The 14,880-nt window shown below is 57.3% G+C and overlaps 2 protein-coding genes across 4 annotated transcripts in view; both read right to left on the bottom strand.

Moving 5' to 3' along the window:
• The window catches only part of AKAP8L (A-kinase anchoring protein 8 like), a 30,271-nt gene extending 29,044 nt beyond the window's left edge, over positions 1-1,227 (bottom strand). For both annotated transcript variants that reach the window (XM_029216708.1, XM_029216709.1), the window contains exon 1: positions 1,120-1,227. In XM_029216708.1, the coding sequence (XP_029072541.1) occupies positions 1,120-1,132 (13 nt within the window). In that variant the 5' untranslated portion in view covers positions 1,133-1,227. The remainder of the gene's footprint in view (positions 1-1,119) is intronic.
• Positions 1,228-3,748: 2,521 nt separating this feature from the next.
• The window catches only part of WIZ (WIZ zinc finger), a 26,385-nt gene continuing 15,253 nt past the window's right edge, over positions 3,749-14,880 (bottom strand). Inside the window, exons 6-12 of one of the 2 annotated variants that reach the window (XM_029218059.1) lie at positions 13,312-13,482; positions 11,870-12,373; positions 9,287-9,838; positions 7,654-8,181; positions 7,038-7,457; positions 6,548-6,743; positions 3,749-5,497 (exon numbers count right to left, since the gene is read on the bottom strand). In XM_029218059.1, the coding sequence (XP_029073892.1) occupies positions 5,338-5,497; positions 6,548-6,743; positions 7,038-7,457; positions 7,654-8,181; positions 9,287-9,838; positions 11,870-12,373; positions 13,312-13,482 (2,531 nt within the window). In that variant the 3' untranslated portion in view covers positions 3,749-5,337. The remainder of the gene's footprint in view (positions 5,498-6,547; positions 6,744-7,037; positions 7,458-7,653; positions 8,182-9,286; positions 9,839-11,869; positions 12,374-13,311; positions 13,483-14,880) is intronic. The other variant, XM_029218058.1, reaches the window with a different exon arrangement.

The following is a 14,880-nucleotide window of genomic DNA, read 5'->3' as shown; positions in this document are numbered from 1 at the left end:
GTAGAATGCTGGTTGCCCAACAGCCACACATGCTCACGCCTGTAATACCCCCATTACAAGGGAGGCTCTTGGCTGAGAAGCCTCATCCGTTATTCCCAAGGCAGACTCAGGCAGCCTCTGAATTCATCCAGGGATGATCTGAAATCACCCAAGCATATCCTATGGCCCCTTCTCTAATCTCATCATCCCCCCTTCTCCCCTTAGCTCAAGTCCCACTGATCGCCTTGGCTGATCTTTTAACCAGTCAGGCAGCTCCTGCCACTGCGTCTTTATGTCGAAGGTCCCCTGATATCCTTTACTCCCTCATTCCATTCAGGTCTCTGCTCAAATGTCACCTCTTCAGAGGTCCCCAACCACCCCATGTTATACAGCGACCCCCTCAAGGTACTGAACACCCCACGATATATACTATGTTTGTCTGTTTGCCAATTATGGTCTGCCCTTCTCTATAAAACGTTTGAGGAGCTCTTGTCAGTATTCCAGTGTCTATTCAACCCCGACACGATGAATTTGACAGATGTGGAATGAGTTAACGCGGAAGCTAGCCATTCCCCACAAGGCTCAGGCTCAGTCCCTAAGGACGCGAGATTCCCATTCAGCCCAAATCCTTCATATATTGATTTACTCATCCCCTCGCCGGGCCTGGCGCCTCTCCCAGCCTGAGGCAGATAAAAGCGGGGGATGATGCGGGCAGCTGCGGCATCTGCACGGAAACTGCGCGGGAAACGTATGGCAATGGCGACGGCAGCCGAGTCAGCAGACTGACCTGAAGGGCCGAGGCCTGAGAAAGGGCGACCTGAGGCGTCGAGGACCCAGGGGGCTGGGCCAGGAACGGAAGAGACATCTCAGGCGCCGAGGCCAAGGCCCACGGACACAGACGACAGAAGCCAAGACTTCTGGCGGCCGGGAGCCGGGATCCAAGGTTGCCAACACAGAGAACTAAGACGCCTAGGCGTGAGGGGCGCGAAACTGAGGCGACGGGCCTGCGGCGCCATTTTGTGACCGCAGAGAGGGCAGTGTCCAAGCCCCGGGGGAGGCACGGACGAGCCCGGCGCGGCTCTGGCACATCCCTGTCCCTCCCCTCCCGGACCCGACCCCACACCACCCTGCCGGGCCCACCTGTGTAGCTCATGGCAGTAGCGACGCTGCACCCGAAGACTCAAGCAGCTGCTCCACGCATCAGAGGCCGCGAAAGCAGCGACAATCCCCCGGCCTCCTTCTACACACAACTGAGCCCCGCCTCCCGACCGCGTTGGCTCGCTCCGGACCTTGCTTCACGCCTATTGAATAGCCCTGCTGTCCATCTCGAAATGTCCTTATACCAGTGGCTGAAGGTGGTGCCAATTTCGTGAGAGCCCCACCCTATTCCCGCCTCCCGTTATCCCGGGACCACGGTGATTGGCTCAGAGGAGACGGCCTGGAGGTGGAATCCTGTGGAGTTCGAAGGGGCGGAGCTGTGCACTACGGAAAGACCTGAGGCCCAAGCGCAGTAAGGCTGGAGAAGGGCCTGTGCCCTGGAGGCCAGCAGGAGGGAGCCGGATCTAACAGCGCAGGGCACACCTCCAATCCCGGATCTGCCATGGGGGTGCTGTGCCAACCTACGCTCTTTCCTAACTTCTCTGGCCTTGAGCTCGAAAACGAATACGGGAAAACCACGTTGGAGTGAAAATTACAACTAAGCGCCAAACAAGATACTGGGCACACGTTCAAATACGTGAGATAATGTATGCAAATAATTCAGTCCGGTGCCGGGTGCTCTAAAGAAATGTTACATTTTGTTATCCACCGTTTCATAATGATAACAAGTATATAGCATGTTTATATTATATACTTAATAACTATATTTGTATTATCATTTCAAATGCCCCCTCATATATGTGAGGAAATTTTTTAAAACTCCCGCTTAAAAGATAAGAAAACTGAGGCTTGGAATTCATGAACTTGCTCAGGGTCCTTGACACTTAAGTGGCAAAGCTGGAACTACCCCTCTAAACCCCTCTTGGTTTCTTCTGGACTTCGGAGATCCTGCATTAAGTAGCCCAGCCAGGTTCCAGCTCTCTCCTCAGCACCCTCACTGGGATGTGTGGAATACACTGTCAGAGACATTTCATAACTTCTAAGAGATGACTTGACAGAGCTACAGACACAAAATCATACTCAATCGTGCTTGTGAAAATTCAAGTTGTATGACTTTTACATTTATTTTTTGTTTTACTTATACTGCTACTGGGACTTCCCTGGTGGTCCAGTGGTTACAACTCCGTGCTCCCAATGCAGAGGGCACGGGTTCGATCCCTGGTCAGGGAACTAAGTTCCCGCATCCTAAGATCCTGCATGCCGCACCACATGGCCAAAAAAAAAAGTATGCTGCTGCTCACTTTTTGATATTAAGGAATTGCCCATTTCTTTAGTTTAACGATGGCACTTTCTTTTTCCGATGACACTTTTTAAAGTCCATATCCGGGTTTCCCTAGTGGTGCAGTGGTTGAGAGTCCGCCTGCCGATGCAGGGGACACGGGTTTGTGCCCCGGTCCGGGAAGATCCCACATGCCGCAGAGCGACTGGGCCGGTGAGCCATGGCCGCTGAGCCTGCGCGTCCGGAGCCTGTGCTCCACAACGGGGGAGGCCACAACATGAGAGGCCCGCGAACCGCAAAAAAATAAAAATAATAATAAAAAATAAAGTCCATATCCTTCAGAGAAATATGCTGAAACATTAATATATTAATTGATCTGATGACCAGGATGTGCTTCACCGTAATTCAGATGGAGGAAAGAGGAGGGCATGGAGGACTTATAGCTGAAGACATTGGTCATGAGTTTATAACTGATGAGTAGATGACGGTTCATTTTACTATTCCACTTTTGCGTGGTTAGAATTCTCCATGAAAAAATGTTTTAACAACTCCTCCAATAATGGGCCTCGTGCAGAATTTGCTGCCACATGGGACAAGGTTCACGATGCACTGATAAACTCCATATATGAAGTACATAAAACTCTGATTAATGTGCACTCCAGTTGTGGGGCTAATTTCAGTGTCACCCTCAAGGATGCCTGCCTGCCCTCCAAACTAAGGCAGGGCCCTAGGACATCTCTCCTGGATCCCATAGCTTCCCTCACAGCATGTACCAAAGCCATATTTTACCCTCATTTGCCAACTTCATTAGAGAGGCAGTAAAACTGCTTAGGAGAAGGGGTGTGCTCACAAGTGTTAGGAAAAGATCCCTTTGTGGCAATTGTATTCAACCCTTTCAAGGACTGACATAGCTATCACGGCACAACTGTGGGTGGGGAAGGGCCTCCCACATTACTTTGTAAGCTCTTGCATAGTTTGAACTTTTTTTTTCATCCAGCTTACATCATTTTTTAAAACTTACTGGGTTTTTTAAACTAATTTATAAAAAGTTGAAAGAGGAGGTGCTCTCACCCCAGGAGATGCCCTACCGGCTTTCAAAGTCTCACACATGCCCACCCACAGCACTGGTTAGACGTTAAGTAATAGAGGCCTTCCTCCACCAGGCAAGATGTGTGTCCTGATTTCACACGAACAGAAAAGCCAAGTGTGCAGGCCAAGACTACTCTTGAGGGCATACTATCACAGCTTGTTAGCCCCTCCTTCCCAGCCAGGGGCATGGTGGGGGGCCCAGGATAATAGGGTTGGGGGTGGAGGAGGCCTCTGCCCCATGAGGTCGTTTCTACTTTCTAGCCCTTGGCTGTTTAAGTGAAAATGATGAGCTGAGAAACCACATGCAATAAACAAGAAGGAGCAGCCAACAAAATCTCTTAAAATCTCAGAAATGTTCAATAAACATTTGCAGAACGAGAAAATAAATAACAACGAAAAGGAGCCAGCAGCTCTCTTTTTCCCCTCATGTTAGTCAGGTTCAGGGTGTATGTGTCTCCAGACAAGTCACATGTCTTGAAGGCAGGCCAGTCCCAGCAGCTGTGCACTTCACCCTCCCCCAACGAGTCCCCCACACCCTCACTGGACAGCTCCTGCCCTCAGAGAGCCCTTCAGGCCTCAATCCCTTCTCAATCCTGGCTCCCTTCCCAGACCAGCTGCCCAGAGTCCTGGTTCCTCTCCTCAGCTCACAGGAGCCACTTCACCAGCTGGCCAGAGCATCCACACCAGCCATGCCATCGAGCGCCAACAGCTGGGAACTTGGGCTCATCCCCAGAAAGGTCTGGTGGGCTTGGTGGCCAACAGGAAAACCCAGGGCTTCCAGGGGCTTTTGGCGGAGGTGGCTCGATCCCAGCCCTGGCTGCCAGACAGACAATGCCAGCCTGTCCACTCGACAGAAAAACACACGCTGGCTGCCTGCCCTGGGGTGTTTCCAGAAGAGAAATTTAATCTAATTTACATACTTCTAGGTACATCGATAACCAAAATGTGGCCACTGAAAAAAGTTAAAAGGTCAATCAGCTCCCGGTTTCTAGCTGGCCCAGGACTGCAAAATAAAAAGATCCACGTTCCTTATTCTCTACACAAAATGCGGTTTTAAAAAAGTGGAAAGATCTAGGGAGCTATACATAGAAAGCAACAGTGAAAAGAGGGAGGGGGGTGAGGGTGGGGAAGGAGAGTCCCACCCCCACCCCCTCCCAGGCCCTGGAGCCCCCAAGGCTCTGGGGGCCTTGACATGGCAGGAGGCAGCTGTCAGCTCTGAGCTCTTCCCAGCTGGGAAGGCCCCTCTTGTGGGGGTGGCCAACAAGGATTTCCGTGGCATTGTGGGCTCAGTGGGGGGGCTCCCAGGCCCCAGCAGCGGGCCACAGAGGGAGTGTGGCTTCCCCTGAGCAAGCACCGTGGCATGATGTGGTTGTCGTTCGACCCGGGAACTGGAGGGCTGGGGCAGATTCCCGGGTCTCACGAGGTACGTTGAGTGCGTGCGTGCGTGCGTGCGTGTGTGCGTGTGAGAGGATATTCATAGGGGCAAGAGGGAACCAGGACAGGGGTCCTTGGGGTCTTTGCAAGTGGCCACGGATGGCAAACATAGCCTGCCTGGCTGTTAGACGTGGGAGAACGCTGGCCTTCCTCCCTTGTGAACAGAATGGCTGCCACCAGAGACCTGGCCGCTGCCCCTGCTGAACTGGGTGGGCAGGTGGGTGTGGGCTGAAGGAAGATGCCCTGTGTGTGGCCCCAGAGTCCTCAGGCTGGGGGAAGCATGGCTAGCTGGCTTCCAGTGCCCCGGATGTAGTGTGCCCGGCTCCTGAAAGGTGCCGGTTTGAGGTTTTGGCTTGCTCCTTTGGAAACGGAAAAGAAAGAGGGAGGAGAGGGAGGAGGAGACTGAGGAGGAAGAGGAGATAGAGGTGGCACGAGAGGGGATCTGGAATGCTTTTGTGTTAGGGCGCCTCTGCTGCCGCTGTCTGTGCCTGTGGGGCCTGGGGCTCCTCGGGCGGAGGGTCCGCTTTGGAGAAATTCATCTCCAGGATGTGCCGCTGTAAGTGCCGCACCCACTCCTCCTGGATGGAGAGGGGCCCCTGGAATTCCACCTCACAGAACCTGTAGGGGGGAAACAGAGGGAAGGAGAAGTGGCCACTGCAGTGAGGAGAGGTGGAAGCATAGCCCTGGCCACACCCTGAGCATCAGGCACACCTACTGCTACTCAGAGTCAACAAAGTAAGCCCAGGATTTGACAGAAGGGGGACCCAGAAGCTAGATGTTCTCCCATGTACAGCTACCTCTACCCATCATGGGGTCACGGTAGGGTCCCCTGGAGACCCCTGTCTCTATGCTCAGGGCAGTCTGCTGGCTCAGGGACTGGGTATGGGCCATCCAGCTTCCCAAGCACCTCTGCCAGCTGACTGAAGCATGTGCTCTGAAATGGAAGAGAACATAGAGAAGCAGATCCTACCCCACCAGGCCCCAGGAGAGAATGATGGGAGCCAGGGAAAGGGAGCTGGGCACTAACTCCTACCCATCCAACTCACTAGCTCCTCATCCTCTCGGCCCCAAGGGAGGCCTCACAGCATAGGGGCCCAGAACCCAAGCTCATGGCTCCGAGACTTAGGTTCCAATCCTACCTCTGACTTGGCCTGTGTGGCCTGAGGCAGGCACATCACACCTCAGACTCTGTTTTCTGGCCTCTGATGTACACATGGACTTCGGTAAGAATGAACTGAGACCTATTTTTTTCTTAATCCGGCAAATACTTGCCAAGTGCTTACCATGCGCCAGGCACAGTTCGAATGCTTTATACTCAACTCTTTTAATCCTCATAACAAATCTATTAGGTAGGTCTGTTATCAACCCCATTTTATAGGTGGGAATATTGAGGCATGCAGCAGGAAATCCTTGCTCACGGTCACTAAGCTGGGGTCAGAGCTGGCAACTGAACTCAGGTCTTGTTGGCTATAAAGCTCAAGGTCTCAGCCTGATGCTCTGTGGTGCTGCTGTCTGTGAGGAGCCCTTAACCTGGGTCCAGCCACAGCCCAGGGCAGTCCTTGAGGCTACATCTCCTGACTCCACCAGCCCAAGTCCTGTTCAGAGGCTCTGGAGGGCCAAGCCCCGGGCGGGTAGTCTCTCTCCCTCCCTCCCCTGCGGGCTGCATACCTGCACTTGAGGGTGTAGATGTTGCCAACGAACTTGACAAGTGATGTCTGGGGGGGCCGGGGCACCAGGGAGGGGACTGGCCGGACCCGGGGCGGAGGCTGCCGCACCTCCTCCAGCTTCTGGTGCAGGTCATTGGCCTCCTCACCACCCCGGGCCGCAGAGGAATCTGGAGGGCGGGCTTGTCGGCGCTCAAATTCTGAGGTGGGGAAAGGTGGGGAGAGGGACAGGAGATGAGCCAGAGGGCAAGTCCCCTGAGGAAGTTCCTGCCTTCAGCGAGCAAGGGGCAAATGCTGTGGGGAATTTTAAGTCAGGACAACGGATGGCTGGACACCTCCTGGACCTCGGGACAGGTGGGATGAAGGATGGATGACTGAACGGGAGGGCAAACTGGGAAAGCGACTTAAGGGCAGATGCACAGCAGAGAACCCAGGGGGCATCCAGGGGAACCCCAGTAGGTGGCAGCACATGACCCTCCTCCACCAGCACTCACTGTTGATGTTCTGCCGTTGGTGCTCCTCAGCCTTCATAGTGCCTGGCGGGCTGGCTGCCAGAGGCCGCTCACCACTGTCAGCTGCCCGGCCAGCCTCGAGCCCTGGCTCACACCCGGCACTGCGGCCCACCACGGCCAGGCCCCCGGGTGCCAGCCCCAGGGGCGGCCGCTTGTCGCCATCGCGGCCATGGCCGGCACTGCGAAACTTCTTGGTGAAGGGACGGCCGCCCTGGATGTAGCTGCGGTAGGCGCCCACTTTCTGGGGCCGGTGCTTGATCCACTCACTCAGTGTCTCGATGGGTGAGCCGTTCACACACCACTCGGTCACGCCGAACTGCCGCAGGTGCGCCCGTGCATGACTGGCCAGGGCCTTGCGGTTTTCGAAGTAAAGGCCACACAGCTCGCAGCAGGCCTCAGTGGCTGCAGGCAGAGGGGGTGCTGCTGAGCCCCAGCCCAAAGGGAGCAAGGGTACCCAGAAGGCGCTGCCCAGGTCGGGAGCCAGTCCCGCCTCCCACTGGGGCCTTGACCCCCACTGGGGATAACTGTGTGCACGGCATTGCCCAGCCCTACAGGCCCTGGTAGATGCCCTCCCAGGACCCTGCCAACCACTGCTTACAGGAGTGGGAGGTCTTCTCATGGAGGGTCTTTGCCTTGAAGGGCAGTTCAGTCTGGATGTAGGTCTTGGCCTTAACCTCTGCTGGGAGGAGGCGGTCCTCCTGCAGGGGCCGCTTGGCTGCCACTGAGCCCAGGTAGCTGGTGGCTGAAGGCTTGGCACCAGTGATGGGTGCCAGGCTGAGCTCGCGGGGAACCTGGGCTGGCCCAGCTCCTGGTTTGCCTGGCCGGCCAGCCATTGGCGCCAGCGGCAAAGGGGCCTGCATGGGCCCAGGGGCCACCGTGAGGGGCCCGTCCTCAGCCAAGGCAGGGGCCAGGTCTCCGGCCGGCGGCTCCTTCTTGATGAGGCATGGTTTGGATTTCTTCTTGAGGATCTCCCGCAGCGTGTCGATGGGTGAGCCGTTGACAGACCACTCGGTCACACCCATCTGCCGCAGGTGTGAGCGTGCATGGCTCGACAGGCCCTTTCGGTTCTCGAAGAACTCGCCACAGAACTCACAGCGGATGTCACGTACTGGCTCTGCCCGGGACGCTGCAGGGGGTCGGGGCAGGGGGAGGAGAAGGAGGTGGTGGCTGTTGGCAGGAAGCCTCCAAGCTCAAGGTCAGTGTTAAGTGCCCTTCTGTCCCATCCATGCAGCCCCAGACCTGAATGACCCGCTCCTTCATCTGCCTCCAGAGGCTCTTGTGTACATCATCCAGCCCTTCTGCTTGTTCTGTAACCTCAAATTCTAGCTGCCTTCATGATGACTCCCTATGACATTGTGAAGTATCAAGGAACAAGCACTCCCTGGATCCTGGGCTCAGACGCAAGCTTGGCTGTGACCCCCTGTGCGATGCTGGGCAAGCCACTTGCCCCGAGTGTCAGTTTCCTCCTCTGCAAAATGGAGATGGAAACCACCTCCCTGTGTTACTGGGGTGGGGGGACCCTAAAGCGGGAGCCATTCAAAGCACGTGGTATAAAGCAGACATGAAATGCATGTGAGCACTAAGGCAGAGGCCTGGGCCATCCTCACCTGCTCGGCACACAGCAGCTAAGTGACAGTTTGAGAGGGAAATGCACTTGCTTGTTATAATAGGGATGTTACAGCTACTGCATAAAGAGCTTTAAGCGTTAAAGCTAAGTGCTTTACACCACTTAAGAAAACCCTGTTACAGAGCTGGGACCATGCTGATCTCCATCTTCCAAAAGAGGCAACTGCCCAAGGTCATATACTGCTAGACTCTGGAGCAGCCGAGACCTTAACTTGAACTCCAAATGTCAAGCACTTAGTGACCAGGAATATGAGAAAGACACCCATTTCCAATACTCATATACTCTTGCCCATGGCAGACATCACCAATTGATCCCTAGGAATCTGGATGGTAGCCACTACCAACGGATTAAAGATGGTACAGAGATAAAATCTTTTTGCCATTGCCTAATAACACAATTCTGCCGCCCTCATAGGAATGAAGAATAATCAAGAAGCAGCTCAGTTGGGGGTCTGCATAGCAGGAACACACAGCTAGCCCCTTGTCCTTTGGACCTGCGTACTTCCCTTCCATTGCAACCCTGGGTGTTCTGGGTATCCCCGAGGGAAGTGTGGGGGAAGACCCCTCTACCTGTTCTCCCTGTCCTGCCCCAGGGTCACACTTACACAGGTTCAAGGGGGTCATGTCTTCCCGAGGTGCCACCCAGGGACCCTCGGATGGGTGCGGCTCCCCATGAAGGGCCCCCGGCAGCATCTCCCGCTTGATCTCCACCCGCATTTGTTCAGGCTTCAGCTTCTTGGGCAGGGAGGGTGAGGAGAGGCCTGGGAACATCTTCCGGGCCGTGGGAGGAGAAGAGGCAGTCGGTGAGTGGCCCAGGGGGCTGCCTGGTGGCGGTGGCAACTTCTTGGCCAGGGGTGAGAGATGAAGGTCCGCGGGGCTGCGGGCTTCCAGTGAGCTGCCAGGACCTCCGCTGCCCACCACCTTGGCCAGGGCTTTTGGGCTAGGCCCTGACGGGTTGGGGTGTCCACCAGGCCGGGACTGGGTCCGTCTCTTGAGGATCTCCCGCAGCGTGTCGATGGGTGAGCCGTTGACGTACCACTCGGTCACGCCCATCTGTCGCAGGTGCGAGCGTGCATGGCTCGACAGGCCCTTTCGGTTCTCGAAGAACTCGCCACAGAACTCACAGCGGATGTCACGTGCCGGCTCTGGGCCCGAGGCTGCAGCAGGAGAAAGGGGCAGTTAGCACCGTGGGCACTGTTAGCACAGTCACCTGTGGGTCTCCTGGTCGGCTGGGCGTGGACAGCAGCACGTCCAGGGGCTGGGGTGGTGGTGGAGGGCAAGTGCAAATGAGGGAACTGAGGAGCAGGGCGGGGGGGCCAGACACCCGGCAGGAGCACAGGGAGGCTCTAGAGAGCGCATGGGCCCTTGGTCCTGGCAGAAAAGGACAGAACCAAGACTCGACGGCTCTGCGGGTCCTAACGAGGATGGGGGCAGGAAGTGGTAGCCCTGCCATCCAGACCAGGGGCAACCATGGGCACCTTCCACACCAAAAGGCAGCACCCCACCCTTGGCCTTCATTCTCAGGGAAAGTCTCAGTCATGGAGGTCAAAGGCCAAGAGAGAAGGCCTAGCAGCCGACTGCCGACAAGATCTCTGGGCAGAACCGGTCCACTGCTAAGGGCCCCTGTCCACTCCCTGCCCCAGCAGGGAGGGAGTAGGGATGGGGCTGTGACCCCCACCCTGGGAGGGGCTCCAGGGCCCGCAGGGAGGAGGGGGCGGCTGAAGCGAGAACCTACAGAGGTTGAGAGGAGACGGCTCCACATCAGAGGCCCAGAAAATGCCAGCGGCTGCGGCGGCTGAGAGGTCCTGCTTCCCCCAGGGGCTGGCCATACCCTCGGCCTTCAGCTTGGCCTTCGTGGCCGGCGGTGGGGGGGGGAGCAAGGAGAGGGCCGCAGAGGCGGGAGGAGGCCGCCCCAGCAGGGCCAGGGTGCCACGCCCGGGTGGGAGGCGGATCTGGACGCCGTCCCTCCTGATGAGCCCGTGGAGCACGTCTATGGGGGATCCCTTGGCGTCCGGGTCGCTGACGCCCAGGTGGCGCAGGTGGGCGCGGGCGTGGCTGGACAGGCCCTTGCGGGTCTCAAACCAGGCACCGCACAGCTGGCAGTCCAGCTCTCTGCCCCCGTCACTATCTAAAGCTGCGGAGACAAAACACAGGGGGGTTCACGGCCGCCACCTTGGCCGGCCCTGGGGGACTGAGGCGGGAGGGCCTGGTGTGATTCTCGGCTGCCCAGGCTGCTGGAGGTCCAAGACTCGTGCCACAGATTTAAGAGGTTTTGGGAAGCTGAAAGCCCTGTTCTGTGCCTAGCCCTCTGGCATCAAGGTGAGTGTAGAGAGCGTAAGGATGTGGAGTACAGAGGCAGTGGCCAAATTCCAATGGCACAGTCTGATGCTCCCAAGCCTTCTTCCCAGGGACCTCAGCTATGGAGCTGTGCAGGGTGTGGGGCGGGTGCAAAGCAGGGGCCCACAGGCTGCTGAGCATCATACAGCCAAGGGCACACCTGCTCAGAACGCTGCTCCTGGAAGCACAGCAGACAGTGGAAGCAGCTTCGTCGGAATGTGAGGAGCAACTGGGGTGCCCTGTTGGGCAGGGTGCCAGACCCTAGGCTCACCCCCAGACTCTAATGACCACAAATGTGTGGGAAGGCCTAACTTCCTAAGGGATGCCCTTGTTAAATCTGCTCATGCCTGGGAGTTTCTTTGCCATGCTCACAGGCAGCCCAGGAGGTACAGCTCCATCCCTGGGCACAGAGGTACCTCTGCAAAGGACACCAGGAGCAGGAGGATGTGAAGGCAGGGCCAACCATGGGACCTCCTGTCAGGTGGACTACTTGTCTACCTGCAGGACCCAAGGTGCCCCACGGGAGCCCTGGTTACCTTCACTGCCCCAACCCTCAGGCCCAGAGAAAGCCAAAAGCTGCCCCTAAGTGGTGAGGATGACCCTGGCAGGCTCAGTAGCCACAGCCAGGCTTCCAGGGGTTAGAAAATCGAAGTGAAATGGGAGACAGATAATATGCAGCGTGGCTGGCCCAACAGGAGACACAGCACCTTGATTAACACACTCTGGCCCAGTCGACTCAGGACACAGGCGCTGTAGTCCCCATTGCCCCCACCCTGAGCCCTGCAGCCCAACCTGAGGCCCTGCCCCTCCCAGCGCCAGGACCTCCCTCGGCTCCCAGGACCCACACTCACTGAGGTTCAGGGGCCCCTCGTCCTCAGACTGGGGCCACTGTGCCTTTGGGGAGGCCGGCCGGGGGCTCAGGGACAGCTGGGGGCTCTTGTCCTCAGGATTCTTGGGGGTAGGGGAGCCCGCCAGGGCCAGTGATGCCTTCTTGAGGAGTGGGGAGCTGGGTGGGTGGGCCAGGCCCTTGGCCGAGAAGCCGGGAGGTGACTTGATGGCCTTGTTGACAGCAGGGGCATCGAGGGGCTTGGCCAGGGCGAGCAGGCCGGGTCGTGGGGCTCCAGCAACCATTTCCTTCGGCGAGCTGGACTTCTTAGTCAGGCCCGGGGGCAGCCCAAGGGGTGTGTCGGGCAGGCCCTTCTGCTTCACGAGCTCGTAGAGGAGGTCGATGGGGGCACCGCTGCTCTCCGACTCAGCCACCCCAAGCTGCCGCAGGTGGGAGCGCGCGTGGCTGGACAGGCCCTTGCGTGTCTCAAAGCAGGCACCACAGACCTCGCAGGTGGTCAGGCTCTGGGCTGGAAGGTGAGATGGAGGCCAGGAGAGCTAGCTGTGAGGCTGCACAATCTCTGTTCTCCCACTTCTCCTCCCCTTGGGGCCCCACTCACCCAGGCTCTTGCAAGTGTTTTGCTTCTGTCAACACCTCCCACCCTTAAAATGACCCTAATGAGGCAGGAATTAGCCTGTTCAGTTTGCAAATAAGGAAACTGAGTCTCAGAGAGGGGAAGAGTTGTGCCCAAAGGCACACAGCAGGAGCAGAGCGCTTCCGTGGTTCAGCCAGTGGAACGCCTTTCGGATCTCTAACGTACCAGGGTGCCCTGGCAGCAGGTTTTCACACAGATGCTGACCTGCCAGACAAAAGCTAAGGCCTAGCCACCATGTGCAGCTTAATTCATGCCCCAAACGCTAGGTTGGAGGCCTCAGCCATGGTCTCTGTGGTGCCCTGCCTGCACCCTCTTCTGCAGAGCCCTTATCCCTGCTTATCTGCTTCTCTGCCTCCCTGCTCCCCAACTTCAGTGACTCCCAAGGACAAGGGCCAGGTCTGTTTTGCATCTCTCACATCCCTAGGGTCCAGCACAGTGCCTGTCATTACTCAATAATGACCTGAGAATCAATGGACAAACAAGGCAGTTTCATGCAGAAGATCACATAGCTATCAGCAATCAAAGTCAGCAAATGAACTGGGTTTGGGTGTGAGCTCTGGATGAACATGCCCACTGCTTCTCCGGATGCCCCTCCCTTGACCAGGGCTCAAGGCCATGCATGCCTGTGACAGCAAAAGCTCAAGAGAGAAGATAGCTGGGTGTCTCCTTGGTGCCATGAGAGGCCAGAGAGAAAGCTGTGGCCAACCTGGGGCCCCACGTTAACTCCCGGGCCCCACATTAACTACCAGGCCCAAGAGTTCCCTGTGAATGTGACCAGCCTGGCCGGCACCCTTGCCTCCTGCGCCACTCACCCTTGAGGTCTGGCAGCTCCTGCTTACTGCCATGAGGAACCTCTGCAGCCACTTTGCTGCTCAGCCGATTGGCCACCTGCTCCAGGGGCCCAGGGACAGGCAGGCTCTTCTTGGGGAGCAGGGGGGAGCCCAAGTCCATGGCCACCATTGCGTTTTCCTCAGAACCCAAGCCTGTGAGGTTGGGAAGACAGGCTCAGCCCAGGCAAGGTGTGGGCTGTCTACCCCTGTAAGGACTGAGGGCCAGGGGTACATTGGTGGTGGTGGTGGGAGCCTTCTTCCTCATCTTTGGTGCCTGCTCTCACTTTGGAATGCAGCTCACCCCATGAAAGCTGAGGCTCCGTCCATAACCCCGAGCACCAATATGACGCAGGGATGTCAAGGCTGCCAACTGACAGCAGAGACTAGGAATGGCTTCCACCTACCAGAACACGGACAGGTCAGGGGACGCAGTGCTAGTCTGAGCCAAGACTCCCACCTTAGCAGATCTCAGAGAAAATATCTCTCTGGGCAGAGAGATCTCTCTGGGCTCCTCTCTGTGGAGGGAAGCATCTATCAGTCTTGGGGGCGGGTAGGTGGCAGTCAGAAGGGGAATTCAGTAAGACAAGGCCAGGGTCAGAGGCCAGAGAGGCAATGCAGAGGCAGGGAGCTCAGGACATGAAGAAGGCTCCAGGGAACTTGTGGGGAATCTCCACCAGACAAGACAGCTGGGGCTGGGGTTGCAGAGACAACTGGGGATCCTGGGGTGGTCTGATCACAAGCTAAGCCCTAGGTGGGGTAAGGTAAGAACTAGGATCCTGGACCAACAGGGGACCTTACTGGGGACAGAGAGAATAGGAATCACAGAACTGTATAGGAAGTCTCTGAGGCATCCATCAGGCCAGGAAGCTTCTCCGGGTGAGGCGTATAGGAGGACAGACAGTCAAAGGTGAGTTTTCATGGTCTAATTTTTCAGAAAAAGGGGCTTGAGAAGCCTCTTGAGCCCCGGGTTTAGCATTCAGAGCATGGAGAGAGCTCTGAGAATGAAGGAACTGTGTGTCAGACGGGACCCTGAAGGTGCTCAGTGTTGTTAATAGGACAGGCAGGTCCCTGACTCAGTTTGACACCTACAGAGGCAAGGAGACGTAGGTGGTCGGGGGATGCACCGGGGCACGGGACGCCGAGGACTTTGTCAAAGCCTCCGGGTGGAGGGGGCGCGTCTGTCAGATGGGGCAGGGCCCTTGTCAAGGCTGAAGTGACTTGGAGTGGGTTTCCGCGCGGGAGGTACAGGGACTGTGTTAAGAGACGATCCAGAGGCTCCAAAGGGTTCAGGGGGCATCTGTCAGATGGGGTGAGGGTTCCGCGAAGTGACGACAGAGAGTGTTTCTGAAGCCCGGGACCCTGCGAGCCGCGACGGGAGGCCCAGGGTCCCCGCGACTGGAGAGCCTGGGGGGAGGGGAAGTCCCGGAGACTGGATGGCGGGCGTCGGGGCGGCGGCGGCGGCGGCAGGGGGCGAGCGGGGCGCCAACTCTGCCCTCCCCGCACCCTCCCCGGCGCGGGCTCTTACCCGGCGCGGGCGCGGGCCCGGGCCCC

Source organism: Monodon monoceros, unplaced genomic scaffold, assembly GCF_005190385.1.
Source record: "Monodon monoceros isolate NGI ecotype Baffin Bay Population unplaced genomic scaffold, NGI_Narwhal_1 Super_Scaffold_12, whole genome shotgun sequence".
NCBI lineage: Eukaryota > Metazoa > Chordata > Mammalia > Artiodactyla > Monodontidae > Monodon > Monodon monoceros.
This window is presented reverse-complemented; position numbering and strand designations above follow the sequence as displayed.